The following is a 20,034-nucleotide window of genomic DNA, read 5'->3' on the forward strand; positions in this document are numbered from 1 at the left end:
AATCTTTCAGGTTGGAAGCATCTGAGAGGTATTGTTTGACTCAGAATTATGACAAAAATGATTAACTGTCTCAAGTAAGAGATGACATTTGTCATTTTGGATGCATTCCATAACTTTTTTGGTTTTCTCCATCTGATAGCCGATCACATTGGTGATGGAGTCAAGTGATGCCATGAACCTGGCCTGCATGACGGCGGGTTACTATCGGCTGCTCGTGGACTCCAGACGCTCGATATTCAACATGGCTCACAGCAACAGCATGGGTGACATGGACAGTAAGTACACCGGATCACTGTTGCCAAAAAGCAAGTTACATCCTTGTCAATGACTCCATGTTGTCATCCATCTAAAGTAAACACAAGGCAGCACTCAGAGGTACACTGTAAGTAAGGGGTGCCACCGTTAGAAGTTAGGTGGCATGGTCAATTGTGAAAGACCGGTTTCACGGTTATCTTGATTATTTTCTGTTTTAATAATTCAGGGTCTGCACATGTCTTCACCATCCTGACTTTGTAGCCTACAGTACAGTCACACGTGCTGACCCTAACCACAAAATGGTTCATCTCAACATCCCTAACTGTAAAAGACCAAAAAATAGACTCTTCGTCAGAAGGTGGTTTACAAAAATGTTGTCCATCTATTATGTAAGTAGTGCAGGAACTTAGCCTTAGGGGAAAGCAGACCTTTGAGTGTTCTTGTTCTGTTCCAGGTCAGGATCGGGGGCTGGAGTGGCCGTACAGCACTTCCTTTGGAGACCTGGAGGACCCCAGTGCTCAGGGTGGCCCCAGCCAATCCTGCCCCAGCCAATCCTGCCCCAGAGAGTCTGACTCTGACTACCCAGAGACTCACGCAGTGGAGAACAATCACGGCTCCCCCTTTCGCATGGAAGTCTTCCGGCCACCTCCACCTCCGCCGGGTGGGGAGAGGCCCGGGGGGGGGAGGAGAAGCCCCTTACCCCCGCCGCTCCCCCCGCCGAGACAGAGGCCCCAAGACTCACCCCGAAACACAAAAGTTTCCTTTATTTTCGGTGATCCCCCCATGGATTCTTTGAACCCTTCGAATCTGGGCTACCAGCAGCTCATGGACGAGAGCCCCGAGTTGGCCGATGAGGGCCGGTCGGCGTTCCTTCCGAGCGGCGCTGGTGGCCTCCGTGTGCCAGACGGCATGGCGTTCTGCAAGAACGTTGTGTACAGTAACATCGGAGAGGGACGGATCTTCACCGGGGTTGAGGGAGCCGTGGAGGAGCCGCTCCTGCGAGACCTCTGCTACGCCGAGACCACTGACGAGGTGGAGGACGAAGACGAAGGCAGCGGCGAGGAGGACTCCACCATCACCGAGGGAGAGGGAGAGGGAGAGGGACCCGAAGGCGAGGCGGGGGCTCTGTCGCCATCATCTGCCGGAAACTCCACCTTCCTGTCGCTCTCGGGCTCCAGCGATGACATCATCGATCTGACGTCACTGCCCCCCCCTGAAGGGGAGGACAACGAGGTCAGCGACGCGCTGCTGAGGACCCTCAACATGGCCATCGCTGCACCTCCTCCTGGCTTCAGGGACAGTTCCGACGAGGAAGGTGCAGAAGGCAAGGGCCAGCCACCGGGCTCCTGTGACCACGACGACCTCCCAGTGTCTCTGATTGACGCGGTACCCACACACGGGGAGAGCAGCGGCAGCACAGACAGGAGGCTGGACCACGCGGTGGTGACCACGCTTCAAGCACTGGAGGCGCTCGCTGTGGCCGAGGAGCCAGCACGGCCACAGAGACCCAACAGCAGCGCAGGTCCTCACACTTACACAGTACAGTCGTACACGCATGCGCACGCACACACACCGTACACACGCACACACGCGCACGGCCACACACACACACATCCTGTCTGTGTGCACAATGGAGGTACGTATGTTTTATTTCCTCCTGTGAACCAAGAAAGATTTACAAAATAGCAGAATATTACAGCCATTGGCATTAAGCGGCATCCTTACTTTTACAGCCTTTTACAGAAGGGGGTAAAAATTTCATTTAAAATCATAATTTTCACTGGACGCATAATTATAGAGCAAGTTTAGGGGTTTAATGCCGCTAATAAGGCCAGATCTGCCACAATTTTTTGGCATTTGTGTCAGATACAGCCACTAAATGAAACACTAAAAACACCTTGTGACTGATCTGGAGTAACTATACGCAATTAATATGTGTTCTCCTACTTTAAAACAAGCTTTTGTGGGTATTCGTACAGTTTTAAGGCCCCATTTTGTTTTTTATTTTTGAAAAGATGCTAAATGTGATGCCTTGAGCCGTCTACAGGCCAGCATCTGCCAGTTTAAACCACTCATGGCCTTGAGACTGCACAGATCAGATATACATTTGTTTTACAGCAGGAAGACTAATATTATTGGAATATCTATAATACTTGCAATGGTTTTTTAATGTATCAACAAAAAATCCTAAGAAATGAGCCAATCTTACCAAAACTTTGTAGACCAAGTACATGTCTATCCCCATAAGCACAATTATTCTAATTATTCTAATACACAACATTTCTAAGGAGCCTTATTGAACCCCTAAACCTGCACTATGATCTAGGTGAAAATGTATGTAACGCCATAAAAGCCGTGAAATGGCATTAATATTTGGGATATGTTAGGAATGAATATGGAATAATGTATGGTAGGTTTTAAGGAATTTGCCGATAATCATTGCATAAACATTTAAAAACAAAGCAATATAATAACTAGCCTTTTTGTTCACTCTTAAATACAGGAAGTGCCATATCTCGTACATTCAGCCCAGCATCATCCTCTGATTCAGGAAACGAGACAAACTCCTCAGAGATGACGGAGACTTCGGAGCAGGCAGCAGCCCACAAGCTCTCAGAGACTCACATGCGCCTCCTAGTGGCCACCACCGAGGGCTACCAGCCTCTGCTGGAGGAGAAGACCGAGTTCCCCGTGTCGCCGTGCTCGCGAGCACCCATCCCAAAGCCCCCGCGCAGTCCGCGCCATCGCCAGGCTGAGCCGCAGTCCGCCGCAGTGCCTTCCCAGCAGACGCTACCTTCAGATGGGATTGAGATGGAGCCGGAGACCATGGAGGACAAATCCCTGACTGACTACATGGCGAGGGGGCATTCGAGCACTCTGCTCAATTCTTGCAGTGGCAAACGCCCGAGCTCTGGTGCTGGTGGAGGTAAGCACCACAAGAAAGGAGGGTATGACCCCAACTCAGGAAAGTTCAACACCTTCACGGCCAGAGACAGCCGGCGGAGGGGCCACTTTGATGTTGAGCGCACCTCCTTCTGTGAGATGATCCAGAAGCGGCAACCTTTGCCTGAGGAGGGGTTGATGACCAGCCAGAGACACAGTATGTTAAGCATCCCCCACCTGGATCGAACACCTTCAAACGAGAGCAGAGAAGATGGCAGCGGCGCTGATAGCGTCAACGTCACCGACCATCAACCAAGTACTCCCCTCCCCTCCCCGTCCAAAAAGCCTCATGAGCCCTGCCCGGTGGACTACGGTGGGGACGAGCAGCAGCACGTGCAGCCGGTGGCGAGGCCGGGTGTGGCGCGGCTGTGTGAGTACCACCTGGCCAAACGGATCTCAACGCTGCAGAACGAGCACTCCCTGCAGAGCTCCCAGTGCTCCTCCCTGGACGCGGGCTGCAGCACGGGGAGCAGCGCCTGCGCCACCCCGACCGACTCCCCGCTCGCCGCCGCCGCGCCCGACGGCAGGCATCTGCTCTCGGAGTCTTCGTCGTCTCTGGTCCACTGCCTCCAAGGACAGCTCCCGTCCAACATGCACCCCCACGCCGACCCAGCCCTACTGCGCAAGATGCTGCCGAACATTCACCCAGCGCCCGGCTCCGACCCGGCCCTCAGTGTGCCTCGCGAGGGCACTGCGCGGAGCTCCAAGATCAAAGAGACTACAGGTACAGCTCGCAGGAGTAACCTTTTCAGTGATCTGCATGCAAAACCAGGCTCTGTTAGGAATCTAAACACAAAGGAGGGCAGCGAGGCCTATAGGCAGCTGATAAACTACCTGACAGTGAGTCAGATGCACCAAGGGGGCAAACTGCAAAGCGCAGGCCTGGGGGGAGGCAGGAAGGACAGAAGGCATTTAGTGAATAGCCCACAGCTGCTTGATCTTGTTAGGGGTAAGGGGAACACCATTGCCCGATGTCCCTGCATGCCACCCCCACCCTCACCCTTTCTGAGCCCCCACCTAGCACAGCCCGGTTTGGCCCCCTCACAGGGCACCAGAGGGCCTCGATTGTATCACTCCGCCACCCTGCCTGCTAAGCTGAAGAGGAGTCCTGACTTGCATGCTCAGAGACCCGCTACCAGCCTCGAAGTGAGCCACGGTGGGCATCACGAGCGGAGGAGCTCGTTTTCCGGCCTGGAGGGCGATCTAGAGCGAGGCGTCAACCCCGAGCGGCTCCTGTCTCTGGCTCAGAGGGACGGTGTCCGTGAGGGGGGGCCTTGCAGGTCGTCTTCGTCCAGGTCCCGTGGCGGCGGAGCTGACGACTGGTTCAGGTCTGACTGGAGGACGAAGCATGTGGTCCACCAGGCACATAATGATTCTCTCTGTTTCTCTGCCACCCCCAGTGTAGCTCGCTCAGAGCAGCTTGCGACAGGAGCGGGAGACCAGCCAGCGCTTTACCCTCGGCAGGTCAAAGCCTGCGCCTCCCCCGCGCCGCCCCCTCCACCTTCACCACCACCCCCTCCTCCTCCTCCTCCACCACCACCGCCGCCCCCACAAAACAGCAGGACCCTGAACGCCCATTCCAGCGTGCCAAAACAGGAGTCGCCGAATCCGCTCAGGCAAAACCACGTCCAGGCGCAGGTGCCACTGCTGTACCAGTGCAACTCATCGTCCATGAACAGCTTACGCCGGAGCCGAGAGCTCAGGAGGAGCACCAGCAACATCACCGCAGGCTCGGGGAGTGTTGAGACGCTCTTCGAGAGATCCAGAGGCTCCTCGGCAACCAGGTGCTCCCAGGCGCCTCCCGTTCAGCCGGTCGAAAACAAACTACAGCAGCGGCGCCCCACCAAGAAGAGGCTGTCCAAGAGCTACTCCCAGGGATCCATGGCCTCGCAAGCCACCTGCTGGTCCAGCGGTGGCCGGGACAGGAGGGCCTCCGTGATGCTGCCGTTGCAGAAGGAAACCAAACAGATGAAGGGGTCACAGAAACTGGACGCCAGTCCCTGGAGATGCCACGGCCCCTTCAGCTACTGCTTCTTCAAGAGAAAGAGCCAGACCGAGGAGGACGACACAGACGGAGAGTCCTCCGGAAGATTCCGGGGCGACCTGGAAGAAGCAGGGCCCTCCCAGTACAACAACCCCAACCCCGTTCTAGACACCACAGGAGAACAGCTGTACGGGGAGGTCCTGAACAACATGAGCTTTGGCGACCGTCTGGCTCGCATCAATGCGCTGAAAGACCGCATATACTCCTACCCAGCGGGCTTTGCAGACGTGCTGCGCGACGCGAGCGAGCTCATCGCACTGGTGCGCTCCAGTGTGGGGCGCGGTGATCGGGGCGTGCCCCCCCTTCAGGGTCAGGAGCTCGCCCAGTACAAACAGCTGCTGTCCATCGAGTCGAAGGAGCTGGGCCGAGCCTGTCGCCGCATGGCCCAGGCTCACGGCAGCCCAGAGGAGATGCTCCTGGCCGTCACCTGCAGCTTCCAGGTGCTGTGCTGCCTGTCGGAAGCCTGCATGTGCTTGGTGCGGGGACTGGGCGCCTCGGCCTCACAACAACAGCGCGAGGTGGTGGCTAAGGTTGACGAGGTGGTGATGAACTACATCTGCCTGCTACGTGCCGCAGAGGCTGCCTCTGGCTGTGCCCCGGGCGACCACAGTGTTAGGGCACTGGCAAGGCACTCCAGCACTATGTCAGCCATCGCCAACACCCTCACCCGCTCACTGAAAACACTGCTTAGCAAATAGTTGTCTGAAAACGTCCTTTAAGCGCGACTGCACCGTATATAATCCTGACAGGACTGTGTTTTAAGAATTCACCTTATATCTTCAGAAGGGGACAGTACACCTTAAATCTGTACTACATGTCTCCAACCCAATCTTTTAAGGTAAACTTCACCACAGCTCTTCAGCCTGAAGTATACACCTTTAACTTGACGAGACTACATGTGTCTTCATTTTAAGTGGACTGCATGCCATTAGGCTAGGCTGTTTTTAGGCTGACTGGAGTTCACATTTTTAGCCAGACTGAGCGATGTCTGCACTGACTACATGTCTTTAGTCTGGATTATCTGTCACTGCGAAGCCATACATGGACCCAAGGGGTAACAACCCCCATGAAAATACATACATGTAAACTGCTGTAATCATTCTTATTCTGTGCATATTTATTTTATATGTAAAAAATGTATATAGACATATATAAGAATCTACAAAATGCTAAATGCTATCTTTAAGAAGACTTAAAGGGAAGATTATACTGCTAATCTATTCTTAATATCTTAAGCAAAATGCTGTTACATATTTGCAACTTAAGAGGAAAATAGGTCAAATGGCTTTACTGAGGAGCTGAAGTTCCACAGGTGAATATTTATTAGTGCTTCTTAATGCAATTTTAAAATAATCTAGTCTTTTTAACAGGCATACAGATACAATTAAATGAAATTAGCTAATTTATTTAATGCTACAGATTATTTATTAAATTCCATGATATAACATGTCATTGTCTATTGATTGTTTAATTATTTAATACTTTTCTAACTATTGTGTTTTATCTTTACTTTTGAAATATTGGTTATGTGTCCCCATCACTTTATGAAAAACATTGCTGTGTTTATGCAAACATTTCACAGATCACATTGCCCACATTATAATTTGAATGTCTCGCACTTTACCACAGCAATCTTCTCAGCACTCGGATCCAATAAAAATATTTAAAGACTTAAACACTGAAATACCTTTTATTTTCCTGTGTCTACAATTATACACAAATTCTCTGTAATGTATCTATTTAGTTCTACTGCATTTCAGAACTCTACTAAACAACTACACATAAAATATCTTCAGTTAGGAATATAATTCCCCCAAAGAGTTGTTCTAGTTTAATGATGAAATGTTAACATGAAAACAGATGTGGCTGGAGGCTGACAACAGAGCACATGACTCTGAGAACACTGTGAGAAAAGTGCCCTGTTTGCTCTGTTATCGTTCTGTTATGTCTTAAACCTGCCTAGATGCACATGGGAAAGTTGATAAGGCAATAGAGGTATCTCTCGGGTGTTTACAGACACTGATTTCCAAGGACAGCAACTGCTTTCTCAGTGTGTAAGACAGGAAGACAGGACATGGCCACACTCACAAAGCCTCTTCTGAGACCAGCGTCTCAGCTGACTCCACACGCGCTGCACAATCAAGTTAAGGACTGCACTTCTGAAGTTTGGTGGCTTGGACACTGCTACTGACCTGAACAGTGATGATTTTGTTGAGACCAATGCATTTAGTGGTATCTTAAAATACCTCTCCAGTTCTCAACTAGGGAGGACAAAGGCAGCTTCACAAACTTTGTAGAGATTTTTTGGGAGAAATTAAATGAAGCTATGTCCTGACCATTATGCTGTAACAGTTAGTGATTACAAAAATAAAAGAGAAAAAAGACCATTCTTGACTTAAGAGACAGATTCTACCCTTTAATTACTCATTCAAACGTTTTGGTCAATTTAATTTTACCATATTGTACCAGCAATTATGGTTGTGCATATCCAGATACACTACAGTGACCGTAAAAAGACAGAAAATGCAACATGCTTGGCGCATTTAGACAATTTGACAGCTGTAATCTACTTTTGGACAGTATGCAGTGGCTTATTTCAGGCAATAAAATGAATAGCAAAAACATGTGCTTGTTTACTGTTCTAGTTTTGTTCTGCTTGTTCTGGTGTTTTTATCTGTACATAGCTAGGATCAAATATAAAGTAAGTAAAGAAGTCAAAATAGCACAATTATATAAATAGAATAGATGAGGCAATATTCAATATGCAGCATATCATTAGCATGTGAAATAAACTTACGTCTATTTTCTAGACATCGACCGTGGTTATTTACCTTCACCCAAAGTAATCTATGGGAATAGCCTTGCGGCTGAGCACACTCAATGCAGCACAGCACAAGTGTGCCACAATCTGTTTGGCCAATGAGATACAAGCACTTCCGCCCAATTCTGTTTTGCATGCACCAGAATTTGTCTCACTTCCTTTTTAACTTGTAGTCTTATGTCAGTCACAGCTAGGATGCTTTAGCTCTAGCATTAGCCAACTAGTTAAACAACCTCCAGTCACCGGAGAAGCATTTTGCTGTCCGCAAGGTCCATCAGCACCTTTTCCGTAAGCACATAAGCAATTCTGTGCACTTTGGAAATGCCGAATATTGTGCTTTTCAGCGGGAGCTCCCATCATGACCTGTCACAGCGAGTGGCAGACCGCCTTGGCTTTCAACTGGGCAAAGTAACCACGAAGAAATTCAGCAATCAGGAAACATGGTGAGCTTTTGCTTAGCACTATACTGTGACCAACAACTATCTAACTAATTGTTCTTAATCATTTTATTCAACCTCTGGTCAACCGCGTGCATCGAGCATTTGCGTACTAAGCTTGCCAAACTCGTCACGTTAACTACGTTACTCACGGCTAACCTAACGTTAGTGATAATACAGCGTGCGTAGAGCTGTTGTCTCAACAACACACGTGCACTCTATGAAGGTTGTGTGTTTTGGTCATTTTAACTTATATTTGTGGCTAAACTAACCTAGAATGTAGCAGATCGATGTAAATGTCGCAGTTCAGCGTTCACATGCGAAGCTTAAGGGAATAATTCAGGAGCTAGCAAGGATCGCTAGCTCGCATTATCATTCTGGCTAGAGAGGTCCAAATTGTGGTTCTTCACCAGGAAGGATATTCTGAGCGAGAGATTAGCGAGAAGTTAAAATGTAGATGAGGCGGTTGTGAAATGTTTCGATTCAGTGACTTATTAAGGCAAAAAGCATACATTTTGGCAATACCTTGACATTTAATATTTTCTTTCACTTGACGCTACTGCCTAGTCAATCAAGCTGACAGTGTTTGCTTGATAACGTTGTAGTGAAGTAACCTGATTATGCTTTAGCTGCTTCTGCCAAAAACTTAGTTGATGAAGTACACGCCACTATACTTACCTTCAACTAAACAGCTGGATTGTAATCACCCGCACTGACATCAGTCCCTACCTGATTAATCGTAGTCCAAGAACTATCCTCTCATTTGTGAAATAGTTTCGCATTCGCTGCACCTCGCAAATAAAACCACATAGTGATACATCCTTCACTCGTTTATTCGATCAATATACAGGTTGACTGCACCAGAAGTTTTAGGTGAATAATTGCTAACCATGATTTGACCCGTGATGTGACCCTATTCCTTTCCTTCGATTTTTATTGATTTATTTGCAGAGCAGAGAAAAAGTTCAGGTTAGTATCGGCGTTATTAATAGACGGGCTGATATCAATAATACCTTGCTCACAGAACATCACATGATTGCACACTGCTCGTTATTGGATCAACATGCGGTGCTGCAGTTCCTGTATGTACCACTGAGGTGTGTGCTTATTTACGGGAGAACGCAGATGACCTACATTTGAAATGTTTTCTTTTTTACTTCAGTAAATGTTACGCAATCGCTGCTAACCCGTCAACCTCTTTGAAAGTGATTTGTCTCAAGGTCATTTGAGATTTTTTCCCATGAAACCCCCTACAAACTCATGTGTTTTGAAAGGGAAATCATGCTTTTGCTGCTTAACTAAATCAGAACTCTAAGAACACACTTGTAGCTGTATTAGGGTTGTTTTGGATGGTTAATGTCATATTCTGCCTATAAAGTTTATCATAATCGCTAAGTTTTAAGTTGCCTGAAGGCACTGTTATTATGTGAAACATATCAACTTGTCCTATGAGTGTGTCCAATGTGTGTGTGGCAAAGCACTTCCATGCAGGCAGGTGTGTGTTGGGAAATTACCTTGACTGGGCATTTGTTTTGCAGTTGTTGGGCTACCTCTTCTATGGTCCTAGCCCTCAAAGGGTTGTGTGAGTGTTCAATGCTCTAGTCTAGCAGACTGAGGCTACTGAATAAATCTTAACTGCAGAAATGTCAGTCATTGACTTTGCAAAGCCAGGTTCCCTTCCCCTTGCTGTCAGGCAAAAACACAAACACATGTCCATACATGCAGTTGAACTCCATTGCTATGGTGCAGAAATATGTCTGCACTATTGGCCTTTTGACGACATGCACTGTGAGCCGAGAGCCCGAGCTGATTTCAGATCAGATGGTGCGCAGCCAGAGGATGGTCCTCCGGGTCCCGTGCGTCTCGTGCGTCTCGTGTCTGTCTCTCACATGGGCTGTGGGGCTTGCCCAGACTTCTCCTAATTCATTTGTGCCATGGGCCCCTCTGAATTGTCTAGAGACTCGTTCAGCGCTGCTCCTCTGATCACATGAGCTTCATGGCCACCAGATGACGAGGGAAATATCTTCTGAGGGGAATGTTTCACGTTAGTGTTACTTTTTCCCTTGAGATCAGACATTCTTTAGATGTGTTTTTTTTCTCTTCTTTTCCTGCAGGTACAAAAGTTTTTAAGACCACTCATGGGGAAAATGTACTCTTTTTTTTTTTTTATTATTCTAAAAGCAGTGATTGCATCAGAGATTACATTTTCACTTTTCAATCGACCATAATGCAGCAAACACAACATTACGTTGCATTTAGCTGTGTTTTGCCTTTTCTAAAAACCCACAGAAATGGGTAAAAAGGTGTCATTCACAGAAGTGGGTCGAAATTGTGGTTCCTCACCAGGAAGAATATTCTGAGCGAGAGATTGGTGAGAAGTTAAGATGTAGATGAGGCGGTTGTGAAATTCAGGGACTTATTAAGGCAAAAAGCCTTTTTCTACCCATTATCGTGTGTGCTTAGAAAAGGCAAAACAAAGCAGCATAATAATGTTGCATAATAATGTACTATGTGATGGTCATTTGATAAGTTACTACAATAGGCCGATGTAAGGATGAGCTCTCATGCAATCAATTTAATTTCTGATGCAATCACTGCTTTCAAAGTACATCTTCTCAAGAGTGGTCTTAATCTTTAGTCCATGACTACTTGAGCCACGGAGATTGTCTTCCCATCTCACAATGCTAACTTTTTTTTTTATCCCGTAATATGCTTTTTTCAGAGTAAATATACATACAACTCTATATATTTTCCAGTCCATCTTTAGCTTAAAGCATGTACAAAACAAATTCATGAGATTTGAGCATAGGAAAAAAGAGAACTTCCGATGCTTCAGAGTTCCTGTATAATCCCATGTAATGTATGGGTGAAATCAAATCAAATCAAACTTTATTTGTACGGCGCATTTCATACAAGGAGGTAACATAATGCGCCTCACAGTAGGAAAGAAAGGGGGGGGGGGGGGGTTACAAACACTTGTAAAAAAAAACCACAGGTTTTCCAGAGATAAATAAACAGGAAATAACGTACTAACTGCACTGGCACCGTAAAGGACTACTCAGCACGGTCATCGTCAAATTAAGTGAAAGGCTTGAGACTGAGAGGTTTACATATATAGGGCCAATGATTTTCCGTTTAAAAAAAATGCATTTTCCGTTTCACATTTGGTGAATTCCGTTTTTTTTTCCGTTTCAGCTCATTTTGTTCACCCTGAGGTAGATTGATGGCTTAAAATGAGTGAATAATATGTGCCCTTCTTAGATTGTTGTTTGCCAGCTATCAACAGAACAGAAGACTAAACATTTTTTGTTTTAAATGCGATTGGGAAGACGAGCGCGTGAATGTGACTGAATGTGGCTTTAGCGGAGATCTGTGGGTCAACCGTTGAAAAGGGGGGCGTGGCCGGAGCAGAGTTCAGCGCAGACGTGACATTTTCTCAGTGGTTTTGTACTTTAATTAATGTTTGTTCATCGTTGCAATCGTTGTTGTGTTTATTTGAAAGAAATATAGCCTTGCAGCCCAAAATACAGGGGAATTTGGGCGATATGTATGAACAAAATGATGTTTCCGTTTCAAAGGTGCAATTCCGTTTCAAAGTGTTCATTCCGCGAATTCCGTCCGTTTTCCGTTATCGCAGAAAATCATTGGCCCTACATATACCCATAAGCTGAAGGATCCTCTGTAGTTTCTGTCAATTAGAATGTGATAAAATGCAAAATGAGACAATTGAGGCCACGTGTAAATACTTTCCTCTGGTGTGTTGATACCCATACTCCTACTTAACCATGGCAGTAAACGAGTACACATTTCTGAATGACTACTTATTTTTTTCTTGCTAGGCAGATGTAAGCCAAATATAATAAAGAAAGACCAGGAGTTGATATTGGCATGGCCAGCAGCCCTCAACAATATTCATAGTTTAAATCGAATCTAACCTGTAATTGAATATAGCATCACACGGAGAATGCGAAGAGGACTGTTTCTGAAACAGCATAGGGCATTATGGGCATTAATGATGTTGTCTTTGGCAGTGTGGAGATCGGGGAGAGTGTTCGTGGGGAGGATGTCTACATCGTGCAGAGTGGTTGCGGGGAGATTAATGACAACCTTATGGAACTTCTCATAATGATCAACGCATGCAAGATTGCTTCCTCATCACGCGTCACTGCTGTGATCCCCTGCTTTCCGTACGCTCGACAGGACAAGAAAGACAAGGTACAGCATTTATACACCAAACAAAGAAACACCTTGAATATCACACCACACTTGCCATTGTTTTAACCCTTAGTGTGTGCGTGACCTCATCCATGCTGACCTGATGTAGAATACCTTGCTGCTCTGGCATATAAGCCATGAATGGGTCTGAACGCCCGCGGGGACCCGGGTTCGAAACCGACCCGCGGTCATTTCCCGATCCCAATCTCTCTCCAGCTCATTTCCTGTCTCCCATCACTATCCTATCCGATTAAAGGCCAAAAGCCCAAAAATAAATCTTAAAAAAAAAAAAAAAAAAAAACCTTGCTGCTCTGCCATAAAAGCGTACTCTAATTATGTACAACAGCACACTCAGTTTCATTTATTGTGATCACTGCAATCATTTTTTTAACAAGTGATTTTAACTGCTTATGTTTGCTGTGATACTCCATTAAACAGTATTTTCTACCTTGAACCTTGAAATGAGGTTCAGTTGCACATAAAATCTATTTGGAATGCAGAAGTGTGTAGAATATAGTTCATCTGAGATAGATATTTATACAGTCTCCACTAAGAATCAGAATTGTATTTATTGCCAAGTAGGTTTACACCTACCTAGAATTTGCTCTGGTGTATAGAGCACAAAGCACTGCACTTTTCCAATGAGGTAAAAAAATCAATCTTGAGAACAGATTGTGATCTCTGTGGGAAGAATACACAGGCCCTCACTTCTCATTGATCCAAATTGTATCTTCTGTCTGGTCTGTCAGTATGTTGCGTGTCAGGACTTGCAGGATGTCATGCTGGTAGTTGTAGTTCCTTTTTTGGTAAATCAGGTTTCAAAAGGTCACTGCAGCATGCCAGATTCAACAGCAGAGGTGGACAGAGGACTCCATCACAAGCACAGTTAGGAGTGCAAATGTCTCAATAAATAGACATATTGTGTGTGTGACACTGTGTTCATCATCTGGAAATGTGCAGAGCATGATATTAGAGGCCAGAATCGCAGCTGTGCTGACATCATTCAACTGTAGTTAACATTCATGCCTGTTTACGTAAGCCACTATTTACATAATTAAATAAACACTGACAACGTTTTTTAAAAGGCAAACATGTAAGCAGGAAGATTGTGAGGTCACCACAAGTGATATGAGGACAACTCCTGTGGTAAAACCTGGCTAACCGAGGTGTTTCGTCATCAGATCACAGGTTAAGGTCTAAAAAAGGGCTCATGAGTTAAACAGTTTCTCAGAGCACCACGATAGGCTGTGTGTGTGTGTGTGTGTGTGTTCCACAGTGATACACTGATACAAGTCAGCATTGTCTCCAATGACATTTCAACAGTGTGTATATTTGGCCTATATGAAAATTAAAAGAACTTAATTTAGTCCCGTGGCAGATCCCTATGTGAATGGGAATACCACTTTCAACAGTTATGAATGCTAAGGATTCAGGAACGGGATCCTTAATTGTTTATATCACACATTTGTTAATAGAACTATGTCAGTCATTATGTTGTCACATTAAAGCAAAAATGATGTATAATGCATTACTTCTCCATAACATGGCAGTGTCATGCAATCTGATTCTCTATGGTTACATCTTGGTTTGCCAGGGCTCATCCAGTGTGTGTGTGTGTGTGTGTGTGTGTGTGTGTGTGTCCATTCTCAGAGCCGGGCTCCTATCTCCGCTAAGCTGGTGGCCAACATGCTGTCGGTGGCCGGAGCTGACCACATCATCACCATGGATCTGCACGCCTCACAGATACAGGTCCGTGTTTGGATGCTAATTGGTCAAAAGGGGGTTTTCATGTGACCTGGGTGCAGGGACGCATTAATGCCTGATCTCAGAGCAGATTCACTGCATCCTGATTAAGGTTGAGGTGTGAATGGGGTTCCTGTCTTTGAAGTCATTGCGCCATGGATGTCCCCAGTGAGATAAGGAGTTTAGTTTAGTGGTATTGCTCAGTAACAAACAAGCTTGCTAGACAAGGTTTAGCAATCAAAAATTTGCAACAGCTTGTATGCAAAGTTTGAACATCTATCTATACTGTGAATATGACATGTCTTAAGTTTAGAACCTGTTGCTAAATCTTGTTATAAACCCTTTTGTAAGGTCTTAGGATTCATGATATTCCCCTGGTGTCTCTTGTGTAGGGTTTCTTTGACATCGCCGTGGACAACCTCTATGCTGAACCTGCAGTGCTCCAGTGGATCCGGGAGAACATTCCAGAATGGAAGAACTGTATCATCGTCTCACCCGACGCAGGTGGAGCAAAGAGGTAGGCCTGTAGAAGCGTCTGTATGCATTTGTCTGGAGATCCCTTTTTTATCAAAGTGTAAAGGGGTTTAAAAAAAAAAAAGATATAGTTCACATGAGGCTGTTATCTTCTCAAGGTCTCTTTGTGACTGAATGAGTTGAATAAACCTCTTTTGTATCGCTGAATATTAATGTGGCAAAGACGTACTAGATAAGCGGGCACCTCGAGCACAAGTGAAATATGTCGCAGGCATACAGATTTAGCCCCTCAATGCCTCTATTGTTAAGTCCCTCTGCTGCAGTCATTGTATCAAATGGTGTTCTTTTGAGACCGCTTTGCGTCATGTGCGCTGCTTCTGACTCGCTGAACATGATTCGTCTTTCACCTTTTAGATTCATTTTATCTTTCCTGCGCGTTATCTTTAAAGTTTTCTCTGTCCTCTTTTTACCCCCCCCCCCCTTGTTGGTTTGAAGTTGCTCCTCTTTCAGTCAGCCCTGCTATCTTGGTGTCACTTACGATGTCTGTCCTCACCTCTCTAGGGTGACCTCCATTGCCGACCGACTGAATGTGGAGTTTGCGCTCATTCACAAAGAGCGCAAAAAAGCAAACGAAGTGGACCGCATGGTGCTTGTCGGTGATGTGAAGGACCGCGTGGCTATCTTGGTGGACGACATGGCCGACACCTGCGGAACGATCTGCCACGCTGCCGACAAGTGAGAACCCCAGGACAGCCTTACCCCAAACACCACACGTGTGCACTATAAAGTGTGCACTATACAGGGGTTTCCCCAGTCATGGCCAGGAAATGAATGTGAGGGTGATGGAAACAGATGGGTGCCTAATCCTAAAATGACTTGTCAGTGTTAGCACGTTTAGCATTGATTAGCAAGCGAACTTAAAACGGTAAGGTCTTTTTATCAGTCAAAAGAAGACTTTTGTACAGTTGCCATGACTACCATTTGAGGCTTATGGTGGCATACTTTAGGTTTGCATGGATACGCCAGGCTGTAGCGAAGGGAGAGTGTAGTCACCCCACCCAGACTTGAACCCGGTTCTACAGGGTGCCAGCCATGCATCTGACCACAACACCAAAGAGCCAGGCTTGATGGCATGGCAGTCAGAGCACATACTTATCTAACGGCACATCGTCACACAGGCCATTTGGATTCCAAGAGCTCAAGCTCTACAGTTGACCTTCCTCTTGTACTTCCATTGGCAAGTTTCAAAGTCTGATTTGGACATAGAGAGATTAACATAGATTTAGAATATATTCCAATTTGTGAAGTAGTAGCATTCTCCATTTGTGGATCAGCTTGTTCTAGATGTTCTGTGTGTGAGCACACAGAAGATGTAGCTCAGTCTTTACTGAGATTATAGGCTGGAAACCCCATTTGTAAAATGAATCACTCAGCCAAAGGCCAAAGGCTGTTCCAGTGGTTTCAAAATGAACCTGAAGTCTACGGCCATTGGCATGCAATGGCTGGAAACAATCCCCAATTGTGTGAATTCACGGTGTGAATTTGGGTGTGGGTATACCAAGCTACAGAAGATGTCCACACACCAGGCCAATTCTACAGATACAGTCCTACAGTTAGGAGGCAGTGAGGGGTTGGCACTGTCAACTGATCCTTTGCAGGCTGTTTGCCCAGCTCGCCAGTCCTGTCAGGTGGAGCGTGTTTGTGTAAACACTCCCTAAGCATGTTTTTGTAAGCATTCTACCTAAGAGTGGCTTTGCCATTGTGCTGGGTATGCACAGCCCTAGGTGAAATGTTTCACTTCCCAGAAAGGACATTCCGAGGTTATCCACAACATTCTGAAACTGTTTTTTTTTCTCCCAAGGCAGTCCTGGTGTAGGAATTGTGGTGCTGTAGCGACCACTCGCCACATTATGATACACAGAGTGTGTGTGGTCTATTGTTTTTATTGATCTGACATTGATCTGCGATTGTACTCTTTTACATAACCTGAACACCAAAGCTTTTCATTAACCTCATAATGGCAGTTATTTGACTCCTCCTCATTTTCCTGTGACTACATTCAACGATGACTCAGAGACCACTAATGTGTGTTATTCCCAGTAGATTCCTCTTTTTTTTCTTTTTTTTTTTTTTTTAAACAGTTTTACTAAAAAAGTCAGTCATGAAGTTAGTCATTCACTTATATGCACATAATTCCTTGAGTCTGCTTCCACCTCATGCTTCTTACTAAATCTCACTGTGTGTGTGTGTGTGTGTGTGTGTGTGTGTCTGTGTTGTACAGGTTGATCTCTGCGGGAGCAACAAAGGTCTATGCCATCCTCACACATGGCATCTTCTCCGGCCCTGCAATCTCACGCATCAACAATGCACCTTTTGAGGCTGTAGTTGTCACCAACACAATCCCCCAGGAGGAGAAGATGAAGCAATGTCCGAAAATACAGGTACTGAACACACACACACACACACACACAGGCATGGTAACAGACTAATAAGATGACACACACACATACTCAGACTGACCATATAAGTATTAAGACCATTTAAAGAGTAAATAAGCAATATTTCTGGTAAAAAGTGAACTGAACTTGACGTGAACTTGAATCAAACAGAAGTCAGCCCAGGGAACGTGAGTCCTTAGCGCTGGTTAGTCCCATTGATTCACCACGGGCATTACTCAATTAGCTGCATACACGCTGATTTCATGTGACCCAGGCACTAATGGGACTGGGCTGATGTCTGATGTGTGCTCCGCTCTCTCTCCCCCCGCACAGGTCATCGACATCTCCATGATTCTGGCCGAAGCCATCCGGCGTACCCACAATGGGGAGTCGGTGTCCTATCTCTTCAGCCATGTGCCCCTGTGAAACGCTTGCTCCCGAAAGAAACAGGGCGAGGCTTTTTGCACCTCTCGTCCACACCAGCCAGTCCATGCCCTGCTCCTGCCACACACACACACACACATACGCACATATATACGCACATACATACACACACTCATGAGGCCATCATGTGTGGAAACCTATAGCAAGTGGTTGGTTGCTTTGAAAGTTGTTCTCACATTCCTTTCATCATTCCCCACAATGCAGAGCACCTCCTGGACAATCTTGTTTTTTTTTTTTTTGCTGTTTTGTTTAATTTGTGTATGCATCATGTTTTTTCACTGTCATCCTGGCCCAGAGATCTTGTCGCCTAACATTTCCTTTTTTTTTTTTTAAACCATAAATGTTGACAACTGTCAGTAGTTGTCAACATAGCTCAAGTTTGTTCTCTGTGATGGTCCCCTCTATAGCGCCTCTTGTCCCTCCTCTAAGTCTTAATGGGTATGCTAGCGAGGTATTCAAGTTCATCTACGGACGATTTGATTTTGGATCACACTTTTTTCTGAGACCTGGATTAAATGCCCTAAAAGAAAACCGTGGAACGGGCATGTTTCTTTCTGTGTGTTAATTTCTCCTCGTTTTGATATGTTTAAGCCAGTGATTGACTTTACCATCCACATTTCCAGTGTTTTATTTTGTATGGTCACAAGTTTCAAGGTAATATGGACACTCTTCAGTCTTGATGTTATAGCAACGGTTGTAGTAATCAGAGCCATGTTAACACATTGTCTCCTTTTGTGCTAATCTTTGTAGCCTTAGTCTGATGTAATTCCTTAATCTGCTGGTTGACAGAGTTTATATGCCAATGTCCTTTCATTCCCGTTTTGTGTATTGTTTGTTCTGGGCACCGTCTCCTAAGGGATGAGGAACATGTCCAAATCAACTGACATGCAGCTCACTCTCATTCACATACTGACACTGTTAACGTAACTGACCTCATTTTTTGTGATCATTTAATTGTTGCACCTTAACACAAATGTATGGACACCTCCAGCCTGTTCTCAGTGTTCCATGATGGCACCTTTGTTGGTACTGATGCCCAGTCGTCCTGGCCGTCTCCCTCCAGCTTTACTGCACACTGCTATATCTAGCCTTACTACTCATGCGTAAGTGATATGTTGAGATTTACCAAATGTAGGTACGTACAGGTTGTCAGCCATCTTGGCCTTGTTTGTTTTGGTGAGGGTGTAATTGTACACTGGTACCATCATTAAAAATATGTAATGCCACAGAGATGAAACTGTTCAGTGGTATAGATTCATGGAAGTTCTCCGATGGCCAATTCAAGGGGAGACTAGGCATCACTGTCTTGCATAGGGTGTGCACAAGACTTTTGACTGTTATCAATAGTCAAGTGTTGACTTACTAAAACCTAAAACCAAAATGATACTTAAAATATGTAGATTACTAAATTTTGTTATATCATTATTGAATCTTGTATTTCTTTGCCATCAAGCCTATTTTGATAACCACAACTCTTTTTGAGAGGTTTAATTGGATCATCCATATTTACACTCTCATATTTACAAGATGTTCACACTGAAACCTTCACTGCAGCATTCGGTGGCCAAGGAGTGACCTTTGAACTTTCACCTGTTGGATGCCAGCATGCAAACCCAGACCCCCTTTGGACCAGTATTGAGTTTGAATTTTTAAAAATGTTCTCTATAACCTGACACTAGTATTCTGATAGCTTTTATTGCTGTGAACTTGAAATGACCAGTTTCTTTTTTTTTTATTCTTTTTTTTTACTCTATTCTACTAGTGTAGAAAGGGCCATTGTGTTAAGATAACAGGAAGTGCGAACACCGACCAAGGTCTTGCGGGAGTCGCTGAGGGTGAGAGGGTGATGTAACAGGCAAGACGGGTCATTACCCTCTTGTAAAGGTTCTTTTAGTGTAGTCTGCTCAAGTGCTCTATTCTGTGGGGAGAGCATTCAGAAATAAAGTTAACATATTTTTATGCTATCAGTGTTCTTTATCTGACCATGAAATAAAATGCTGACTGTGACCAAAAAGACATTGATGATGATCTACCTGGTATGAATTCAGCAAACATGCATCTGTCCCCAGTCGAGATATATTGCTGGTATAGTGTTTAACAGCAAACAAAAATGGAGAAAGCATGAATAGCTGAAACATGCTTTTACCTGTTGATGGTAATTCACTTGCAGATTGTCCCATATTCTGGATATTGTTTCTTAAATAAAACAGTACATCACTA

At 45.4% G+C, this 20,034-nt stretch overlaps 2 protein-coding genes across 5 annotated transcripts in view; both read left to right on the forward strand.

The window, feature by feature from the left end:
- LOC105902824 (FERM and PDZ domain-containing protein 4) overlaps positions 1 to 7,866 on the forward strand; it is a 77,902-nt gene extending 70,036 nt beyond the window's left edge. For 3 of the 4 annotated variants that reach the window (XM_042710126.1, XM_042710128.1, XM_042710127.1), the window contains exons 14-16: positions 140 to 275; positions 710 to 1,891; positions 2,759 to 7,866. In XM_042710126.1, coding sequence (XP_042566060.1) covers positions 140 to 275; positions 710 to 1,891; positions 2,759 to 5,940 — 4,500 coding nt within the window. In that variant the 3' untranslated portion in view covers positions 5,941 to 7,866. The remainder of the gene's footprint in view (positions 1 to 139; positions 276 to 709; positions 1,892 to 2,758) is intronic. The other variant, XM_031583292.2, reaches the window with a different exon arrangement.
- A 350-nt stretch (positions 7,867 to 8,216) lies between these two features.
- On the forward strand, positions 8,217 to 20,034 carry LOC105902837 (ribose-phosphate pyrophosphokinase 2). The gene is made up of 7 exons (XM_012830518.3): positions 8,217 to 8,506; positions 12,532 to 12,715; positions 14,366 to 14,464; positions 14,851 to 14,975; positions 15,494 to 15,667; positions 17,214 to 17,373; positions 17,704 to 20,034. Exons 1-7 carry the CDS (start codon positions 8,385 to 8,387, stop codon positions 17,794 to 17,796), a joined length of 957 nt encoding a protein of 318 aa, XP_012685972.1. The 5' UTR covers positions 8,217 to 8,384; the 3' UTR covers positions 17,797 to 20,034.

The sequence above is a fragment of the Clupea harengus genome, chromosome 16 (assembly GCF_900700415.2).
Source record: "Clupea harengus chromosome 16, Ch_v2.0.2, whole genome shotgun sequence".
Lineage (NCBI taxonomy): Eukaryota > Metazoa > Chordata > Actinopteri > Clupeiformes > Clupeidae > Clupea > Clupea harengus.

What these genes read in the sequence shown, in the direction of transcription:
- LOC105902837 (XM_012830518.3), top strand. Translation starts at nt 8,385, where the DNA reads ATGCCGAATATTGTGCTTTTCAGCGGGAGCTCCCATCATGACCTGTCA. An exon ending in GACGCAGGTGGAGCAAAGAG is followed by an intron (nt 14,976 to 15,493) that starts GTAGGCCTGTAG and finishes TCACCTCTCTAG; the next exon opens with GGTGACCTCCATTGCCGACC. An exon ending in ATCTGCCACGCTGCCGACAA is followed by an intron (nt 15,668 to 17,213) that starts GTGAGAACCCCA and finishes TGTGTTGTACAG; the next exon opens with GTTGATCTCTGCGGGAGCAA.